Source organism: Asparagus officinalis, chromosome 1, assembly GCF_001876935.1.
Source record: "Asparagus officinalis chromosome 1, Aspof.V1, whole genome shotgun sequence".
In the NCBI taxonomy this organism is placed as follows: domain Eukaryota; kingdom Viridiplantae; phylum Streptophyta; class Magnoliopsida; order Asparagales; family Asparagaceae; genus Asparagus; species Asparagus officinalis.
This window is the reverse complement of record NC_033794.1, coordinates 131,558,217-131,580,058: the sequence shown is the minus strand read 5'-3', so window position 1 is coordinate 131,580,058 and position 21,842 is coordinate 131,558,217. Positions and strand designations below refer to the sequence as shown.

General features: G+C 38.6%; 1 protein-coding gene across 5 annotated transcripts in view; it reads left to right on the top strand.

The window, feature by feature from the left end:
- LOC109825838 (probable starch synthase 4, chloroplastic/amyloplastic) overlaps positions 1 to 21,842 on the top strand; it is a 39,410-nt gene that overhangs the window by 4,352 nt on the left and 13,216 nt on the right. For 3 of the 5 annotated variants that reach the window (XR_002243173.1, XM_020392778.1, XM_020393018.1), the window contains exons 2-11: positions 7,907 to 8,129; positions 8,861 to 8,990; positions 9,073 to 10,162; positions 10,271 to 10,322; positions 11,193 to 11,315; positions 11,408 to 11,483; positions 11,571 to 11,755; positions 11,839 to 12,033; positions 12,107 to 12,178; positions 20,820 to 21,029. Coding sequence is in view for 4 of the 5 variants with exons in the window: in XM_020392778.1 (XP_020248367.1) it covers positions 7,907 to 8,129; positions 8,861 to 8,990; positions 9,073 to 10,162; positions 10,271 to 10,322; positions 11,193 to 11,315; positions 11,408 to 11,483; positions 11,571 to 11,755; positions 11,839 to 12,033; positions 12,107 to 12,178; positions 20,820 to 21,029 (2,356 nt within the window). In the remaining variant the exon portion in view is untranslated. The remainder of the gene's footprint in view (positions 1 to 7,906; positions 8,130 to 8,860; positions 8,991 to 9,072; positions 10,163 to 10,270; positions 10,323 to 11,192; positions 11,316 to 11,407; positions 11,484 to 11,570; positions 11,756 to 11,838; positions 12,034 to 12,106; positions 12,179 to 20,819; positions 21,030 to 21,842) is intronic. The other 2 variants (XM_020392915.1, XM_020392845.1) reach the window with 2 other exon arrangements.

Sequence of the window (21,842 nt, the reverse complement as noted above, 5' to 3'; positions counted from 1 at the left end):
ACACCTGAAGCACCTTCTTTCCCTGACATCTTTCTCAACGTACCAACGAACGAAGAATAGATTCAAGATTGAAAAGATAGAGTCTTTACCAAAAGACCCCACCTTTATCACCAAACAAAGCCCTAGACGAGCTTTCAAATCGATCTACTCCTCCAAATAGCCCAAGCGTAGCCCGAGCTCTGATACCACTTGTGCGCAGCGAAAATTTCGGCAGAGTTTCTAATGCACAATAAGAGAGAAAGATCCAATAAGAATTCTCGTCTCACTAAGAAAACAAGAATCTAAAGCGAATATCTTAACAAAGTGAGATATCGGCTCTTCCTCTCATCAGTTCTAGGACTGACTTGTCGAGGGACCTAATAAACTATTACAATGGCCACAAACAACAAATCACACAAGTTTTACGTGGTTCGACAAATTACTTACGTCCACGGGGCAAGTAGGGGGATCTACAATTAGAGGGGAGAGAATACAACTAGGGTTTACAATCACTCAATCTAAACCCTCACACAATCTCTCAGACCTCTCACAAATTCTCTCTCAAATAGATGCACAAAATCCTTCTCAAACTCGGCGGCTCACTGCTGCGTTTTTCTCCCTCTGCAATAGCTGCACGCCAACTTTTATACCCTCTCTATTTTTGCACCTACGCCCAACTTCCGCCCTCTGCTCTTGCGCTCCTTTTCTTTGCACGCCGCCCAAACAAAAGGAACGCTGCCTTGCACCCAACCCTAAGTCTGCAATTAAACAACTATATATAGCTGCCAATGAAGAATTGGGTTGTGGGCCGTGAATCCTATCTCTTCATTCAGCTTTTCTTTTCACGCGATTTACAATCACATGAAAAAGCTTCACAATCACTTCATGTGGGATGTGGCCCCCACTGGTCTCAACGCATTCACATTCTTTTATGCTGAAAATGATATTTAGCTACTGTTTGGTCAGATGTTACATCTACTCACTCTTTCTTGGTGCATAGTTTGATTTAGCTTATTGATGCCAGATTCTTCACCTATTAGTGATTATCAATTCACTCAAATGTTAACTTTCATGCTATCTGATACATAATTGTTAGTAATGAATGATTCAGGTGATATTGGTGGATATTGTTGTAGACTCGTAGTTACTGTATTGTTCGGGCAGAATTAGATGTTACATCTCTTAGCTCTGATGTTTTCTTGATGCTGTCTTGATTGGAGAGAATTATGTTCATTTGCACCTTTAAAGGCACTTGTTAGTTCTTGTATGTAAAGAACTTCAATCCTTTGACACTGTGGACCGGATCAGTTAAGAATATAGCTTCTTTTACATTCTAGACAAAACAACTTGTGATATATGTTGTTGGGAAAAACAAACAACTTGTGATATATGTTGTTGAGAAAGACAAGCATAAAAACAGATCCAAAATAGTACAAAACAAACCATCAGGAAGAAGGAAAAGAGCAGAAAGTTAGAAACATCATATTAGATACACTTCAAGTTTGAAATACTTTATAGAAGTGCCGAATCGTCCTCTTAACAGAGGACTGGCCTTTTATGTTCCACCTACGGTAGTGTTGGGTCTGCACAGTACTTCCAAGGATGAGACGACTGCAGTCCAAAGAAGCGCTCTCTTCTTGTGAACACCACAACTACTTCTTCAGTTCACCAGAACCTTCAGTACTTAACAACTTATAGAATTATAAAAGAAGAAGAAAAGAGATTTTGTTTTTCTGTATTTTTCAAATGATCAGAAGAAGCCATTTTATAAGGTTCATGGGAAACAAAGATTTGAATTTCAGTTATTGCAATGTTTGTAATGTCTGCAATAAAACATATTCAATTCTTGTAACGTTTGTAACGTACGAAACGTTCAACTGGTTTTAAATGAGCACAACCCGCACACACGAGCCTGTATGCATGGTCCCGCTCTCACGGTCCAGCTTGCTCGCACGCACGCTTATATACTAACACAAGTGTGTAATACTAACACCTCTGTTATACCATATGTAACGTGTGTTAATTTGAACCAACTAAAATGCATTCAATTAGCCAATGCGGAACTAAAACTCACATACTACTTATTAAACATATTTTAATTTTTATCTATGGAAGCCAACCATTAAATAATATATTTCCATAAAATCTCTTTAAGATTCATTTATTTCAACAATCCCCCACAATTTCATAGCTGACAGTAATTAAGATTATACATATCATGCTTTCGGAGAAGATATCTTCCGATTTGAACATTCCCTGTAGTTATCCAATTTTATTACCACATGCACGAAGTGAAACTAAGTCTTGAACTTGAACCTTTAATATGGTGATATTCATTGGTGACAACACAATATATGCTATAGAAGCAATCTTTAGGTTTGACGCATTATGGTCGTGCGTCCTTATTCTTTTCATGAACAAATTCGAGGAATAACCTTCTTCCTCTAATTGCGGTCACACAATTATGTTCATATAGTTGGGCATCTCTAGGAATGCACTGCTTGCATATCGTCTTAAAGACTTGATCACATTCAGAGTCAAAATACTCTTACTATACTAGCAGTTATTAACACCTTCTAGGTATACATGATGATAGATTCAGATACAAAATATCAATCTATGATTAGGTGTTTAACTCACTCAACAATTTGTTATTACCACATTGAACCTACTTTGTGGGATCTCCACTCAGATAGGTTAGGTTGTTACTGTCGATGTGTTAGGTAAGTGTTTCAGTCCTATCATCAACCTGGATTTAAGAACTAGTAACAACTCTAGTCCTTTTGTAAAAGGATCTTCTATGTTATCCTTGGACCTGACAAAGTCCATAGCAATTACCCCTTCATCAACAAACTTCTTCACAGTCTTTATCCGTACTTGGATATGATCTCGAGTTTTACGGTTATACTTTGAACTTTTAATTCTTGCAATTGTGGTCATATTGTCACAATGTACAGAGATTGCAGGAATATGCTTGCTGATCATGGGCAATTCGGACATAAGTCCCTTAAGCCATTCAGCTTCTAAACCAGTAGTGTCCAAAGTGCAAATTTCTACCTCAAACGTAGACTGAGATAAAATGGTCTGTTTGATAGATCTCCAGGCGACAACACCTCCACCCAAGGTAATTACATACCCTGTACAATCATTGCTACATGAACCCATAATAATCCAGCTAGCATCACTGTATCCCTCCATAACGGGAGGGAATCTACCGTAATGCAGTGTAAGGGAAACAGTTCCCTTCAGATACCGAATTATTCTGTCCAAGACCTCCTAATGAGTCCTATTTGGACAACTAGTGTATCTACTTAATTTAGAAACCGAGTAAAATATATCCGGTCTCGAACAATTTGTAAGATACGTCAAGCTTCCAATGATCTGAGAATATCTCAATTGGGATACAGAGACTCCACTTACATTCTTGTAGAGAGTTACTGATGGATTATATGGAGTTTTGACGGGTTTGCAATTCTTATATCCAAAATTTTTAATAACCTTCTCAACATAGTAAGATTGAGAAATAACTATACCCTCAACTGATCTTATCAATTTTAGGCCAAGAATCACGTCAGTAACTCCCATGTTCTTCATTTCAAACTTACTATTCAAGAATGACTTAGTCTCATTGATTATCCAAATGTTAGATCCAAACAATAGAATATCATCAACATAAATGCACAGAAGAATACAAGAAGCACCTCTTACTTTGCTATAAATACACTTATCAGACTCAATCATTTTGAAACCAAAATCAGTGATAGCTGTATCAAACCTTTTATGCCATTGTTTAGGGGCTTGTTTAAGTCTGTAAAGAGACTTCACAAGTTTACATACTTTTCTTTCATTTCCAAGTGCTACAAATCCCTCAGGCTGATTAATATAAATCTCTTCTTCAAGAAAACCATGAAGAAAATCAGTTTTTTACATCTATCTGGTGGATTGGAAAATCATATATAGAAGCCAATGCTATAAGCATTCTGATTGTAGTCATTTGGGCAATTAGAGAGTATGTGTCAAAAAAATCAATTCCTTCAACTTGTTTGAATCCCTTGGGAACAAGTCTGGCCTTAAAATTTTCTATGGTTCCATCTGGTTTTATTTTTCTTGTAAAAATCCATTTACACCCAATTGTCTTGCACCCAGGAGGAATATCAACTAATTCCTATGTCCCATTAGAGACAATAGAATCCATTTCATTTTTGACAGCTTCCTTCTACTATTTAGCCTTTTTCGAGGTCATAGCGGATCTGTAGGAAATAGGATCCTCCTCGATATTGTAAGTGACAAAGTCACTTTCAAAATCTTTGACGATCCTAGCTCTCTTACTCCTCTAGGTTCATCTAAATCATCTGATCTTTCAGATTCAGATGTAGAACTATCTGCCCCCACATTTGTCATCATTTTCACATGATCAAGAATGGAAGTTGAGACAAATACTGTATTTTTATTAGAAATATTTTGAGGCATTCTAGTTTTCATAGAGAAAACATCTCCAAAAAATTTTGCTTCACGAAGTTCAACAATTGTATTAACATCTATACTTGGGATTTTAGATTTTTCAAAGCATAGGTGTTTTCTACATAACCCAAAAAGATAGAGTCTACTGTCTTAGGACCTAGCTTCTTCCTCTTGTGTTCTGGGATTAACACTTTTGCTAGACATCCCCACACTTTACGGTATTTCAAGCTTGTCTTCCGACCTCTTTAAAGTTCAAATGGACTATTTTCTTTATGTTTCTGAAGGACTCTATTCAGAATATGGCAAGCCGTATTCAAAGCCTCTCCCCCCATATATTTAGGAAGTCCTGAACTTTCAAGTAGACTATTAATCATATCTTTTAAGGTTCTATTTTTTTGTTTAGCTACATCGTTAGACTGAGGAGAATAAGGAGCAGTTTTCTCATGCATTATGCTAAAAGATTGACATAGAAGAGTAAACTCATTTGATGTATTTTCTCCACCTCTATCAGATATTAACCTTTTAAGTTTCTTGCCAGTTTGAGTTTTAGCTTCGTTCTTAAAAATGATAAAAATTTTTGAGCCTCGTCTTTAGTTTTAAGCAAGTAGACATAATAATATTTGTTATAGTCATCTATAAAGGTGATAAAATTTTTATTCATATCTTTGGTCAAAACACCATTAAATTCACAAATGTCAGTATGAACTAAATCAAGTAACTCAGAGTTTCTATCAACCGATTGAAAATGTTCCCTTGTTTGTTTAGTTGTTGCACAGACTTGGCATTTCTTTGTATGATCTAAAGAGTGTTTTGGAATCATTTTATTTCTTAGTATGATCTAAAGAGTGTTTTGGAATCATTTTAAGATTCATCATTCTTTTTACAGAATTAAAATTAATATGACCATGACATTTGTGCCAAGTATCAGATGATTCAATATTATTACTAACAGGATAATTAGAAACATAAATTTTATTTATTTCAGAACTAAGAACAGATTCCGCTCTAATCTTATACATTCCATCAGAATCATAACTTTTAAAGGTAAAAGATCCAGCATGTGACATAACTACTTTATTACATTTAAAAAAAACTCATAACCTTCCCTAACTAAACAAATACAACTGAAAGTGTTGCGTCGAATAGCAGGAACATGATGCACCCTGTGTAATGATAGAACTTGCCCTGAAGGAAACTTTAAGTCCACTCGTCTATATCCTAACATTTTAGATGCAGTTTGGTTCTCCATCTTCATAGTATTTTCATTTACAGGCTGGTAAGACACAAACAACAATTTGTCAACACAAATGTATATGTTTGCACCAGTGTCTACCAACCATTCATTTGGTTCATAAATATTTAGTAATTCAAGGTTAATAGAAACATACCATTCTATGGACCCAGTAGGCTTAGTCATAACCATGTTAGCCTGAGGTACACTAGTGAACCTTGGATTGACTTTAGCTTTCTTTGCAGGACAAGCTTTAGCCCAATGTTCAACATGTCCACAATTCCAACATGGTTTGTTTGCTTTTTGTTTCTTTTGGATCTTAGATTTGGCTTTGATTTTGTCATCAGGTTTGCCATTAGGTTTGTTTTTAAGATTTTCCCCAAAAGTTAATAACATTTATTTTAGGTTGGTGCTCAACAGGCACAACATGTTTCTGATTCTTATGCTCTTTCTCAATAGCTATGACAATCATCAAGTCATCAAGATTTATTTTTTCCTTACGATGCTTGAGAGACATTTCAAAAGTCTCCCAAGAATTAGGAAAATTCTCGATGATTGCCATAACTTGAAAATTTTCAGGAAGTTCCATTTCAGCTTCTCGAAGAGCATGAAGAATGAACAAAAGTTCATGTGCTTGTTCTGTTACAGATTTACCATCGACCATTTGGAACTTTAAGAACTTGGACACAAAATATTTTTCAAGACCGATGTCTTCAGTATTATATTTTTTGTCCAATTCATCCCATAATGCCTTTGCAGTGGCCGAAGAAGAACAATAGACATCGAAGAGCACGTTGGACATAGCTAACAAAATGCATCCTCTGGCTATATTATCCTTCTCTGTCCACTGTGCAATTTTATCTGCACTATTAAGATCTTTTTCATCTAGTTTTGGGCATTCTCTGCCAACAGCCCCTTAGTCGTCAGCTAGATCTTCATACGTTATTGCTAATGTTTGAAGAGCTGACCAACGAACTTTTTAGGCATTCCAAACATGTCCATTTTAGAGGCATATGAACCAACTCCAGAAACAGATAACATAACTTCAATTAAAAATAGTTTCTTCAAGATTGTTGGGAAAAGCAAGCATAAAAACAGATCCAAATAGTACAAAACAAACCATACAAGAAAGAAGGAAAAGAGCAGAAAGTTAGAAACATCATATTAGATACGCTTCAAGTTTGAAATACTTTACAGAACTGTCGAATCGTCCTCTTAACAGAGGACTGGCCTTTTATGCCCCACCTACAGTAGCGTTGGGTCTACACAGTACTTCCAAGGATGAGACAACTACACTCCAAAGAAGCGCTCTCTTCTTGTGAACACCATGACTACTTCTTCAGTTCGTCAGAACCTCCAGTACTTAACAACTTATAGAATTATAAAAGAAGAAGACAGGAGATTTTATTTTTTTGTATTTTTCAAATGATTAGAAGAATCCCTTTTATAAGATTCATGGGAGACAAAGATTTGAATTCCAGTTATTGCAATGTTTGTAACGTCTGCAATAAAACCTATTCAATCCTTATAACGTTTGTAACGTACGAAAAGTTCAGCTGGTTTTAAGTGAGCACATGTAAAATGTTTAAGCTCGTTTAAAGACAACACGTGCAAAAGGAGCACGCGCCGGACCCGCGCACGAGCCCGCACGCTCGCTTATATACCATACTAACACCTTTGTTATACCATATATAACACGTGTGTTAATTTGAACCAACTAAAATGCATTCAATTAGCCAATGTAGGATTAAAACTCACATACTACTTATTAAACACATTTTAATTTTCATCTAAGTAATCCAATCATTAAATTATATCTTTCCATAAAAGCTCTCTAAGATTCATTTATTTCAACATATGTTCCCTAAAAGACTGGAAGTAACTTAGATTCTAAATTGAGCCGAAGTGAGCTTGAGAAGGGATCTAGACAAATAGTTTCTTATAAATAACAAGTCAAGTAATGGGATCAGAGACTAGTATTGCACTTGCTTTTCATTTCACTATCAATCAAGAGTCACTATCAATCAACAGTCACATACATCTGTTTTTTCAATTACATGGTTTACTTGAATAAAAAAGGAATATATCTACTCTTTTTGTGCTTGGAGAAATTTATCAAAGAATTCATTTGTCAATGAATGTGTTTTGATTTATCAATCTTTAAAATCATATTATAATGCTGCTAATCTGTGGGAAAAAAAATAATGAAGCTTATATATGGTTAAATACATGCAGTTCCCAACAAAAGAGACAGCGAACTAAAAACGTTTCTCCTAAACGCTTGCCACTGAAAATGAATTTTCAGTCCCATGTTGATGAAAGGGAAGAAATTCAAAAAGTTACCAGGGATAGTATCATAGATGCTTCTGTGGACACTTTATCGAGTTCTGTTGCTGATACCAGTTCCATTACCAAGACAGACGACACACTAACTTCTGCAGGGGAAAACATTATTCCGGTATTTTTCTGCTTCCCCGTAGCTATATCTAATCTATCTGCTTTTGCTGATAAGTTATAGCTTTACCTCTTCTATAACTTTTAATGCCCTCTTATCTACAATGCTTCGAATTTATAAGATATTTAGCATATCCTTTTGACTTAAAGACATATTATGCTGCCTGTAAATTGGAGAAGTTTTAACTCTACGTTTTGAACAAACATCTACATATCATTTTAGAATATAATGTACACCTTGCAGAAGGGAAGTTTTTAGTAATGAAGTCACTTGACATCTTAGTTGTCACATCGAATCTCCCGTGACTTTTAAACATTGAATACATGTCAAGTGAGATGTTAAATGGCACCCTTGACATGTTAGTTTGTGTAATAATAAAATTATTTCGCATATTTGTCATTGCATCAACAATTTTGGCCTTTTGTCAAATACATGTCCAATTGAGGTGCTATACAAGGCGTTGACGTTGTAATACATTTATGGCCACAAAACTCATTAACAGAGCTGTCAGTTGACTTCATCACCTTCAGAAGTTGTCAATAGGTTGACTATACAAACCCTTGATGGCTCTTCTATGGCTTTTAAGTATCAATATATGTCAACTGAGGTGCTGCCTTCTCTCTTCTCTAATTCATTTGGCTGGGCTGGGCAATGGCTACAGGATTCTTACTCTTATTTATATTGTTAAAGAGCTTCTGTAATATGTAACAGTTAATGTGAATAATTTGTTACAGATCAAGAATACTGATGAAGCTGGAGGACATGATGGAGGAATGCAACAACATGATGGAAGAGTCGGGCGACAGAAGTTTCAAAATGTTCATCTTGAAGATCTGATAGACATGATAAAGAATGCTGAAAACAGTATGTAATACTATGCCTTGCTGCTATTCAATCTCAGTGTATTGTATATTAAGGCCATTCATTTCTGATTGGTTTATTTTAGATATTTTGCTTCTTAATCAAGCTCGTGTTCGTGCATTGGAGGACCTTGACAAGATTATTTCTGAAAAGGAGGCTTTGCAAGCAGAAATTAATGCCCTTGAGATGAAGTTGGCAGAAACTGATGCACGAATTAGAGTTGCAGCTCAGGAAAAGATAAAGGTTGAATTTCTTGAAAACCAGCTCGAGAAATTGAAGACTGAAATGGCTTCAAGGAGTTCAATTGACATACAAAATATTAGTGAATATGAGAATGCCTTTAATATCCAGAATTCTAAATTTTTGCAAGCAGATATTGATGCTTCACCACTTGACGAGGACCTTAGTTCCTTAAGGAAAGAAAATATGTTACTTATGAAAGATATACAAACTCTTAAGTCTAAACTTAGTTTCCTTGAGCAGACTGAGGAGCGCCTGCTGGTACTAGAGAAAGAAAAATCTTTACTGGAAGATGCAATTGAGGACCTGGAGTTTAGACTTTCAGTTGCTCAGAAAGATGTTTCAGAACTTACCAAAGTGAAAACTGAATGTAGAACCTTATGGGAGAAGGTGGAAAATTTGCAGGAATTGCTTGATAATGCAACCGAGCAAGCAAATCAGGCCGTTAAGATTTTGGAAAAAAATCATGAGCTCCGGAGGAAAGTGGAGGAATTAGAAGCTGCTTTGGAACATGTAAATGCATCAAAAGTATCTTCTAATAAGTCTGAACAATATAATGAGCGCTTGCATCAAAAAATTAAACTATTAGAGGAGCGCCTTAAAATGTCAGAGCAAGAAATACAGTCTCATGTCCAGTTGTATCGAGAATCAGTTAAAGAATTTGAAAGTACGCTTAACAAGTTGGAAGAAAGAGACAAGAGAGAAGATCTTGGACAACCTGCAGATGACATGCCTTGGGAGTTCTGGAGTCGTGTGTTACTCTCAATTGATGGCTGGCTGCTTGAGAAGAAAATCTCCTCGGATGATGCTAAGTTGCTGAGAGAAATGGCATGGAAGAGGGACGGGCGAATTCGTGATACTTACTTGGCTTGCAAGGGAATGCATGACCAGGAAGCTGTGGGAATGTTCCTCAAATTAGTGTCGTCACCGACAAGGTATTGTTTTTTCCCCTATTCAACTAACTATTGTCAGTAACAAAATGATTCAAAGAATAAGACCTGCATATATTTCTTTATTGTTTGCTCGTTTGTTTCGCTATGCAGGCGAGGCTTGAATATTGTTCATATAGCAGCTGAGATGGCTCCGGTTGCAAAGGTATAGCCGACCAACGTTAAATATATATATCCATAAGTTTTAACTGAACCTACCTTTGACGCATTTAAGTTTCTCAAAGTTTCCAATTCACATTTAATGTCGCTTCATTCCAATGTCTAATTCTTATATCTTGATATTTCATTGGAGATCTTAAAAAACTTTGTATCTCCAACTGACATATGGAATCCCGGGACCTTGGTGTTCTTGTATTCCACTAATCTTACTGTGAACATTAGCTTTTAGATTTGAACTGACAATCTATCTATTATCTATCTATTGCTATATACTAAAGCAATCGTCATCAAGTGCAAGAATGACAATGGCAACTATTGTAATATTATTATAATTTTATGTTTTGGAAACAATATCTATTTTATTTACTACCGAGCCTGTATTTTCAACCTCTTCATGCTATGCATGATCATCTCTACGTCAATTCTGTCAAAATTCATCAATTGCCTCCATTAATAAACTACTCATCTCTCTCCATTTCCCAAACCCACAACCCCGTGCATTGCACGGGTAACAAACTAGTACTACATTTAACTAAGATAACCTCGAGAAAAAAATGCTTCTTGCAGCCTTACTATAACTCCAGAAACTACCAATAATCCTGGTTTCTTGGAATCATCAGTGCATTCACATCAAGATAAAAGAGGATGGTCTGAGGAGTTGATGTAAATCTTAAATGTCAAGTTGATGCCCATCTTTAGTTAGTTTTATTAGATTCCAAACTAATTGAACAATGTTGAAGAGAAGGCACCACCTTAAGAGCTTCAAGGCCAGCTGGTGTGTCTAAGGTACCTACATTATTGAGCTTTATATTTGTACTCTGCATTTAATTCCTGATTTTTGTTGGACCTTCTCAAGGTTGGTGGCCTAGGGGATGTTGTATCTGGTCTCAGCAAAGCTCTTCAGAGGAAGGGACATCTAGTGGAGATTGTTCTTCCTAAATATGATTGCATGGAATATGAACGTATTACTGATTTGAAGGTATGCAATGATATTTGGAGGGAGATTTCCAGGCTGTAAAAAAACATGCTAGCTTTTGATGAGCTGAGTACAAGTATTGGTGGCTCTTGCAGGCTCTGGATGTTGACATACAGTCCTACTTTGATGGGCAGTTATTCAAAAATAAAATTTGGGTTGGGACTGTTGAAGGTTTCTTTACACAACTTCAGCTTATTAAATATTCACTAATTGGATTAAGTATTGCAGTCATATGCTCAACAGAATTGGGCAATGCAGGTCTTCCTGTATATTTTATCGAACCACATCATCCAGCTAAGTTATTTTGGAGAGGACAATTATATGGCGAGCATGATGATTTTAAGCGTTTCTCATTCTTCAGTCGTGCAGCCCTTGAATTGCTTTATCAAGCTGGGAAGAGACCTGATATAATCCACTGTCATGACTGGCAGACAGCTTTTGTTGTAAGCTTTAACCACCATTATCCTGTTGAAATTTTTATCTTATGTCCTTTGACATCGTCTGTTATATTAATTTTTGTTTTCAGGCACCACTTTACTGGGAGATATATTCGACCAGAGGCCTTAATTCAGCTAGAATATGCTTCACCTGTCACAATTTTGAGTATCAGGGAACAACATCAGCATCAGAGTTGTCATCCTGTGGTCTTGATGTCCACCATCTAAAGAGACCAGACAGGATGCAGGACAATTCAGCCCATGACAGAATTAATCCTACAAAAGTAGGTGCATGGTTAATACTATATATTTGAAAAGTTGTAAGACTGCAGATGTTTACTTTAGTTTTCTTTCCAGGGTGCTATTGTGTACTCTAACATTGTCACAACCGTATCACCAACTTATGCTCAGGAAGTGCGCACTGCAGAGGTAATAATTTTTGTCCTATTTCCTGATTTTTGCTGTACTGTTTTATCAATTTTTATTTATTTATTAATTTTCGTATTTCTTCTGCATTTTATGCATATTTCTACACTTTATGAAGTGAGAATTGTTTTTCATTCTTTGAGGTGGCTGGTCTGCATATAAGATACATTCACCGGAATGTTTCGCACGTGTGCGTGCACACATGAAAACGATAATTCAAGTTTATGTGTATTGCATTTGAAGTAACCAAAAATATTTGCAATATAAAGGGTTGCAAACAGTTTTTGTGACGCTTTAGCCTTTACTGATGCCTTATAGTACGTTTTAATGGGGGCTGTTGTTCATTATGTTTCTACCATGGACATGTCTATTTTTGTAAGCTTCTGTATGAGCCCTGTGCATCTGTAGCACAAAGCTATATCAACTAATGCCAACTAATTAATAATTATATTCCAATTTCTTGGGAGCTTATAAAAATAACAGGACCTTGTAAACCATTTTACCGGTTTGATTGACAAATGACAATTAAATCGCAGACCATATCAAGCTAGTACAGATGGCCAAGTAAAGTACATCTATGTGTATGCCAGATGTTGGTAATACTACCTGTCGGGGTTACGCAAAACCCCTCAAACAGCAGAAACGCGGAATAGAGAAAAGTACACCAAGTTTAACGAGGTTCGGCAACTGCCTACGTCATCGGGAGCCACACAGAAATTTTTTTATTAATCTAACAAGAAATTACAATTCAAGAGCGAATCTCAAACTTGAGATTCCTCAATAAATACAATCATTCACTGTAGCTACAGTGAAGATTCCTCTCTCTTAAATAACACCCCCTCTTAATCCTCTCTTCAAATCTATCACAATAAATTCCTCCCCTTTCTTAGATCCTTCCCAATCACGTGAGCACAACACAGTAAAGAAAGGAGAGAGCAAGGAGTCGCTCGAGCTCGCCAACAGATCTCGCCATCAAGCTCGCCAGATCCTGACCTTGAGCTCGCCTCGCCTGCAGCCCCCCTTTCGAGCTCGTCGCCACGAGCTCGCCAGATCTCGCTCGCCTGGACCGCGTCGCTCGAGAGTTCGCCTGTCGCCCCGCTCGCCTGCAAGGTTTGGTCGACACCCCAATTCCAACAATCTCCTACTTGGAGGCCAAATCACCGTCAACAGGCTACCTCTACAAGCATCTCCTTCTGTGTGGCTCCGCCCTCATCACTTATGCATGAAGGCCAACTGAAGTTGCGCACAACTCCAGTTTCTGAATGGTCACCGCCTTTGTTAACATATCTGTTGGATTCTTATTTCCTGGAATCTTCTCTAGTTTCAACACATCATCTTCCAAAAGGGATCTGATAAAGTGGTACCAAAGCGTAATATGCTTCGTTCTAGAATAAAATGCGGAATTCTTAGCCAAGTGTATCGCACTCTGACTATCGCTAATACGCTATGCAAAACATTCTTCTCCTGATTGAATCCGAGCTCTGTTAACAAACCCTGAAGCCATATCATCTTTTTAGTGGTTTCAGTCACTGTAACATACTCAGCTTCTGTAGTGGACAGAGTGATAATCTTTTGTATCTGTGACATCCAATTAACAGCTGTAGTTCCGACAGTGAATACATAGTCGGTGATGCTTCTTCGGTGATCAACTTCACCGTCGAAGTCTGCATCTATGTACCATTGCATTTCCACCTCTCCCTTACCAAAGTGCAAACACTTCTGTGTGGTCCCTCGTAGATACCTCAGAATCCACTTGACCGCTTTCCAATGAGCTTTTTCTGGATTCGACATAAACCGGCTGACCATTCCCACTGCATGACCAATGTCTGGTCTCGTACAGACCATTGCGTACATCAAACTGCCGATAGCTGAAGCGTAAGGGACCTGAGCCATACTCTCTTTCTCTTCTTCTGACTGAGGAGACTGATCTTTCGATAGGCGAAAATGGCTGGCCAAGGGTGTGCTCACTGGCTTGGCGTCGCCCATGTTGAATCTCTGTAAAACACGGTTGATGTAATCCGCCTGAGATAACTGCAAGAGGCCTCTCTTCTTATCTCTCGTGATTTGCATTCCAATGATCTTTGCTGGACCCAAGTCCTTCATGTCTAACTCCTTTGACAGCTGCTGCTTCAAACTCCTGATATCCTCCATATCTGTTCCTGCAACCAACATATCATCAACATACAGCAGTAGGATGATATAACTGGACTGATATCTTTTGAAGTAGCAACAGTGGTCGGCGTTGCACTTCTGGAAACCTTCCTTGTGCATGAAGCCGTCAAACTTCTTATACCACTACCTTGGGGCTTGTTTCAGGCCATACAAGCTCTTCTTGAGTCTGCATACCAGGTTCTTCTTCTTTTCTTCTGAGAAACCTTCTGGTTGGTGCATGTATATCTCCTCTTCTAGATCTCCGTGAAGAAACGCCGTCTTCACGTCCAACTGCTCAAGATGAAGATCTTCAATTGCTATAATACTCATCACTGTCCTGATAGTATTTAGCTTCACCACGGGAGCGAAAATATCGGTGTAATCAATTCCTTCCTTCTGCTGGCCTGATAGTATTTAGCTTCACCACGGGAGCGAAAATATCGGTGTAATCAATTCCTTCCTTCTGCTGGAAACCTTTGACAACCTAGCCGGGCTTTATATCTTTTGGAACCATCCTGCTCCTCTTTCATCCGGTACACTCATTTGTTGTGGAGTGCCTTCTTACCTGTGGACAACTCAGCTAGTTCCCACGTCTGGTTTGAGATGAGAGACTTCATCTCATCTTTCATGGCAAGCTCCCACTTGCTCGTATCTCCACCCTGACAAGCTTCATCATAGCTTTCAGGCTCCCCTCCACCTGTCAAAAACAGATAGTTCATGTATCTCCTGTTGGACACAGGAGGCCGTGAAGATCTCCTCAAAATCGAAGATGATGCGTCGGGCTCTTGCGCACCATCTTGTCCAACAGGTTCTTCTGGCTGAGGACCTTCTGCATTGGGTTCTTTCGAGAGGTTACTCGGGACATCATCTGCATCTACAAATATTGACTCGCTCTCTGAGTCATCTGTCTTGTGCATGTCCTTGTACATCACCTTCTCGTTGAATATCACATCTCTGCTCCTGATCACTTTCTTGTTTTCGTTGTTCCAAATACGATAGCCGAACTCATCTTCACCATAGCCGATGAAAGTGCATTTCTTTGACTTGTGATCAAGCTTATTCCTGCCTTGATCACTAATATGCACGTAAACTACACAACCGAAAACTTTAAGATGTGAGAGTTTTACCTCATTTCCGCATCATGCCTCCTCTGATATTCTGTGCTCCAATGGAACCGATGGACCTCGGTTGATCAAGTAAGCTGCTGTGTTGACCGCTTCTGCCCAGAACTGCTTCAGTAGGCCTGACTGTACCCGAATGCTTCTGGCTCTCTCTGTCAACGTTCGATTTATCCGCTCAGCTACACCATTTTGCTGAGGCGTGCCGGGCACGGTTCTCTCCATTCTGATCCCGTGCTCATAGCAGAACTTCTTGAATCCGGTGTCTTCATACTCACCATCATTGTCGGTTCTGAGCTTCTTTATTCTCAGACCGGTCTCATTCTCGACCATGACTTTCCATCTCCTGAAAGCCTCAAATACTTCTGACTTATGCTTCAGAAAGTAGACCCATATTTTTCAAGAGTGATCATCAATGAAAGTCATAAAGTAGTGTTTCCCACCAATGGACGCGGTGATGGTTGGTCCCCAAACATCTGAGTGAACGAGCTCTAGCTTCTCTTTCCTGGGGGTTCTGCCACTTGTCTGAAAGCTCACTCTCTTCTGCTTTTCAAGTATGCATTCTTTACACATATCCATCTCCACTGACTGCAGTCCTGGGAGTTTTCCCTTTGTGTGCATGATCTTCATCCCCTTCTCACTCATATGACCGAGTCTCTGGTGCCACAGCTTTGAAGTCTCATTGCCTGCTGCAACTGAGATCAAACAACATGCACCTGCTGTCATATAAAGGTACCAGTCTTCTTGTCTCGGGCAATCGTCATTGCGCCCTTTGAGATCTTCCAATCATCTTCATGGAAGGTCGTAGTGTATCCTTCGTCAGCCAGCTGGCCTACGAATATTAAATTCTTTCTCAGGTCGGGAATATGCCTGACATCCTTCAGCTCCCATACTGACCTGTTCAACTTAATTTTCACTACACCTTTGCCCACAATAGCACACGGTTGATCATCACCAAGGTATACATATCCAAGATTTTCGGGAACATACTTCTCGAAGAATTCTTTCTGAGAAGTAGCATGGAACGACGTTTCTGAATCTAACACCCAAGATTCCTCCTTGCTCTCCAAAGAACATATCAATCCGTCGTCTCCTCCTGAGGTGGAAGTGACATTCACCTCTGCCTTCGCTTCCTTCTCCTTCTGTGCACTCTTGCACTGATTCTTGTAGTGCCCGGTCTTTTCATAATTCCAACACTCGATAGCCTTCGAGCTGTTGTTTGGATTTCTTGACTTGGACCTCCTGTCCTTTGATCTACCTCTATAGTTTGATTTGCCTCGTCCGTTCCCTCTGGTTGAATTTCTACCTCTTAACTCTGTATGCAATACTGAAGAGGTTGTAGTTTCACCCGACACTCTCCGTCGGATCTCCTCACTGAGAACCAGATCACAAACATCGTCGAACTTCAACTTGTTTCCCGACGAGCTACTCACTGCCGTGACTGTAGCGTTCTAACTCTCTGGGAGGGAAGACAACAGTATCAACGCCCGAACTTCCTCATCAAACTAAATTTCAACTGAACTCAATTGGGTTATGACCGTGTTGAGTTTATTGAGGTGTTATGCTACTGACGCGCCTTCCGCCATTCTCAGATTGAATAACCGCCGCATCAAATGAACTTTGTTCGCGGCTGATGGCTTCTCATACATGTTTGAGAGTGCTGTCATAAGACCCGCCGTGATCTTCTCCTTCGCTATGTTGAACGTAACATTGTGAGTCAACGTCAATCTGATAACTCCGAGGGCTTGTCTGTCTAGAAGGCTTCACTCATCTGCCTTCATAGAATCCGGCTTCTTCCCCGATAGTGGTTGATACAGATTTTTCTGATACAGATAATCCTCTATCTGTATTTTTCAGAATCCGAAATCTGTTCCATCAAACTTCTCAAGTCCTATTTTTCCTTCATCTGCGGTCATGGCTCCCACTTGAATCTGACTCCCTCTAGATCGTTTCACGCTCTGATACCACTTGTTGGTAATACTACCCGTCGGGGTTACGCAAAACCCCTCAAACAACAGAAACGCGGAATAGAGAAAAGTACACCAAGTTTAACGAGGTTCGGCAACTGCCTACGTCCTCGGGAGCCACACAGAAAATTTCTTATTAATCTAACAAGAAATTACAATTCAAGAGCGAATCTCAAACTTGAGATTCCTCAATAAATACAATCTTTCACTGTAGCTACAGTGAAGATTCCTCTCTCTTAAATAACATCCCCTCTTAATCCTCTCTTCAAATCTATCACAATAATTCCTCCCCTTAGATCCTTCCCAATCACGTGAGCACAGAAAAGAAAGGAGAGAGGGAGCGATCGCTGGAGAGGAGAAAGGGAGAGAGAGCCGTCGCTGGAGTTGAGATCGCGAGAAGAAAAAACGCCCAAAGGGGGCTAGGGTTTCGGGTTCCCTTTTATAAGGGAACACAATGACCGACTTCGCCAGCAAGGAGTCGCTCGAGCTCGCCAACAGATCTCGCCATCAAGCTCGCCAGATCCTGACCTTGAGCTCGCCTCGCCTGCAGCCCCCCTTTCGAGCTCGTCGCCACGAGCTCGCCAGATCTCGCTCGCCTGGACCGCGTCGCTCGAGAGTTCGCCTGTCGCCCCGCTCGCCTGCAAGGTTTGGTCGACACCCCAATTCTAACACCAGAAAACTTAAATACTAGGACTCACAGGCTGTATAAATGAAGTCATCCATTGTTTTTTTGTGTGTGCGCGCGCACGCGTGGGCGTATGTGTGTTTGCGATAATATTGAAATCTTCTCCATCATAAATTTATATAATGCATATTCTCTATTATTGTTAAATTATGATAATGGGCACTGAAATCACTTTGAGCATGGGCATTTGACACTTCTGTCGCCCGCATCCATGAAGTTTTCATATTTTGTGACTCAAATTTTTATTGTCATACATTCCTGTAGCTTTACAATAACTTGTATGCCTATAAATAGTGCAGAACCATGAGTTAACTGATGTAAGCTGACGTATGCGTTGCTATGACATTTAATCATGGGAGTTTCTTATCTCTTTATTCTCCTACAACAATATTAGCGCAATCCTTTGTCCCAAATCTTGGGATTCAGCTACATGATTTCCTTTCGCCATTTAGCTCTGCAAACATCTCCTGTTAAATTAACAGTGGAGTTGTTGATTTTTTTTACGGTTCAGTATTTTTGAATGTTTACAGAATTGTGATCCTCTGTGTTTATGGTCAATTGTCTTCTGTTATCTGTATTTTGCTGTTCATGTATAATTTCTCTCTTTGTATCTCGTATGCATCATCTGCAAAGTATTTCTGGGTCGTTTATGCCTCGGAGGTGGGCTTCAAGTAAACATCATCCATTGCTGTGATATTTCTTGTAATCCAAACCATATAAAACATCTTTTTTTTGTTTATATTATTAAATTTGATGCCTAATCAATTTTGTAATTTAAAAACAATTTTCAGTAGATGATTCTGCCATTGTAACTGATGAGGACAAGAAATGCAATATATGATTAGTTAAATTTTTCTTAATTTTAAATTTTGAATTTTGAATTGCAATTTAAATTTCGTAGTTTGGATTTGAATTTCGAATTAGGTTGAAATTTGGAAGTTAATAATTGTGAGAGATTTGAGGGATTTGATTTTATGAGAGATTTGATTATGTAAGATTTGCAAATCTGTAATTTTTCTCTCTTTATAAACCCTCCTGTAATCATTGGATGAAAAAGGAATGGAATGAAATAAAATTGTATTAGCTAAATCTTTGGTGTGAAACCAATAGGTGTGAAACCCTAGCTGATAATTTTGTTTCTCTCCTCTTCTATTTTCCAGCCGCCAGAAAGTGAAAAAAAAATTCAAAATAAACACTGTTCATCATCTTCAACCCCATCTCTCATCTCCACTCACAAAACCCAGTTCTCCTGGCAGCCGCGCCCCAGCTGCCAACTCCCCTCCTCCCTGACCTCCATCGCCACCAAACCCCACCTCCGATTCCTCTTCCTCCAGCAACCGCCCAAGTACCCGAACCCCTGACCCACTCCATCTCCGAGCGCCTCCGACGCCGCCCTAGCCTCCTCACCTCCTGTCCAAGCCTCGAGTTCTCTGGCAAGCCGCCACCTGTTCACAACGGAGAGCGCCGCTATCCTCATCCTCGAGCAGCCACCGTCCACCTCTCCTCAGATCGAAATCGCAACGAGGCTTCTTTTTTTTCCTGAGATCGAAGAAGAAGAGAGATCAGAATATATTGATGGGTTTCTTGTTAAATTGGGCTGTGGGCTCCACTGTAGTCAATGGGCCTTTAGATTCGATTAATTTCGGAAGCAAATAATCAATACAGCAAGTGGATAATCTTAGTGATCGAAAGAAGGTTTCGTTTTTCTCTCGCTCAGTAATTTTCTGTTAATTTTAATTTATTAGTTAATTACATAAGTAGTACATCTCTAAATTCTTATCATATATTCGCTGCTTATATTATATCTGTGAGTTGAGAGAACTGAATCTGTGACTGTTGAAAATTTGATATTGATCTTAGAACTTGCGAAAATGATAATTGATATTGCGAATAAATTATTCGAGATTGGGCTTGTTTATGGTTATCATTGCAAATCTTGTTAAAATCCATCGGTCACCTTAACATTATTCGAGATTGGGCTTGTTTATGGTTATCATTGCAAATCTTGTTAAAATCCATCGGTCACCTTAACTGTTTTAAATTAATTTCCTTGTTTATGGTTATCATTGCAAATCTTGTTAAAATCCATCGGTCACCTTAACTGTTTTAAATTAATTTCCTACCGAAGATCATGAATTTTGGCGAAACGGTGCGTTGTTTAAATTAAATCGCTGATTCTGATAGACCCTCCCTCGTTTCGCATCAGTAACATTTTGACTTTTTTCCAGCTTGTTAGTTTTAAATGAATCCTCATTGTGCCAATATTTGTAGTCACTTATTGACTTGTTTCGTTAGTCTGTTTTATGAGCTGTGAACATAAAAATTCTAACTTAAATAGTAAGTTTCTGCCAATTGTATTTCGGCAGTTGTTCTCATTTTTCATTGGTCTGATTCACGTATATATTTAAAAATTGATGTACTTGAAAAAGATATTTTTATTGTTTGATGGATACAACACACTTTGCACACAGTGAAGCAAATACTTGTGTCCATCTTTGCAGCTCACTAAAACCTTTTCTGTGATGTAACATAGTTGTTGTCAATACAACAGTCCAACTTTCACTGTACTACTGAAATACACAGTGCATGTGAGTGTCGGAATATTGAATGCAGATATGACCATATATCACTGAGTTTTTGTTGATTCTGCATAATGTTCTGCTCACAACTTTTAAGTTTCAGATTTTTATTATGCATACCAATGGTGGTTTTCTTGTTTACAGGGTGGACACGGTCTCCATGAAACGCTGAATACTCATGCTAAAAAATTTGTTGGAATTCTAAATGGAATTGATACAGATGCGTGGAATCCTTCTACTGATGATTTTCTTAGGTTCCAGTATAATGCTGATGATCTCAAGGGTAAAGCAGACAATAAAGATTCTTTAAGAAAGCTACTTAAGCTGTCTTCTTCTGAACCTTCCCAACCAATGGTAAATTTATTTGTTGTCAATTAATTGCTGAATATTTGAATTGGGGCTTTTATTAAGACGACTATTTTGCTTCTACTTTATGGATAATTGCATAGAATTGTCATATACACTCTCGAGTATAAACATGCTGCATTCTTCAGTTGCATTTTTGTTTAAACGTCAGAAGCTCTTTACAATACCAGTTTATACGACTATTGAATCTTGATGCTCATGACTGAGAGGAACGAAGATGACTGGAACAGAAAGAAGTATGAATCATAAGACCTTTTGTCCGATGACGTCTAGGTAGCACAGACCCAGATATGGACACGGGACAAGGCAAAGTAGTAAAATGTAGGATACGGGGACACGGTATATAATACACACACATGATGAAATATTGAACGAAGATACCAATAACATTTGTATGTTTCTTTCTATTATCTATAACAATTAAGAATCAAGTTAAATTAAACCAAGAATAAGTTTAACAAAAAGTTTAGCTTTGACTACATGGGATAATACAAGGGGTGTTTTTAAAATGATATTTAAGTAATGGGTTTTAGTAGTTAGGTTAAAAAATAATTGGTTTTGAACCTGATATTACTAGAGAAACTAGTTTAGGGTACAAATAATGGGAAAATTGGGTTTTTCTTTGAACCACAAGTGTCCATGGAGTGTCCGCAGAGAGTCAGTGTCGGACACAGACACAACACCCAAAACAAATTGTCCGTGTTACCTAGGATGAGGTGTTTAGTTGGATTAATACTGTTTGGTAACAACTAATATCTGCAGGTCGGTTTACGAGAGTGTTGGTGACGGGAACTGCTGTGG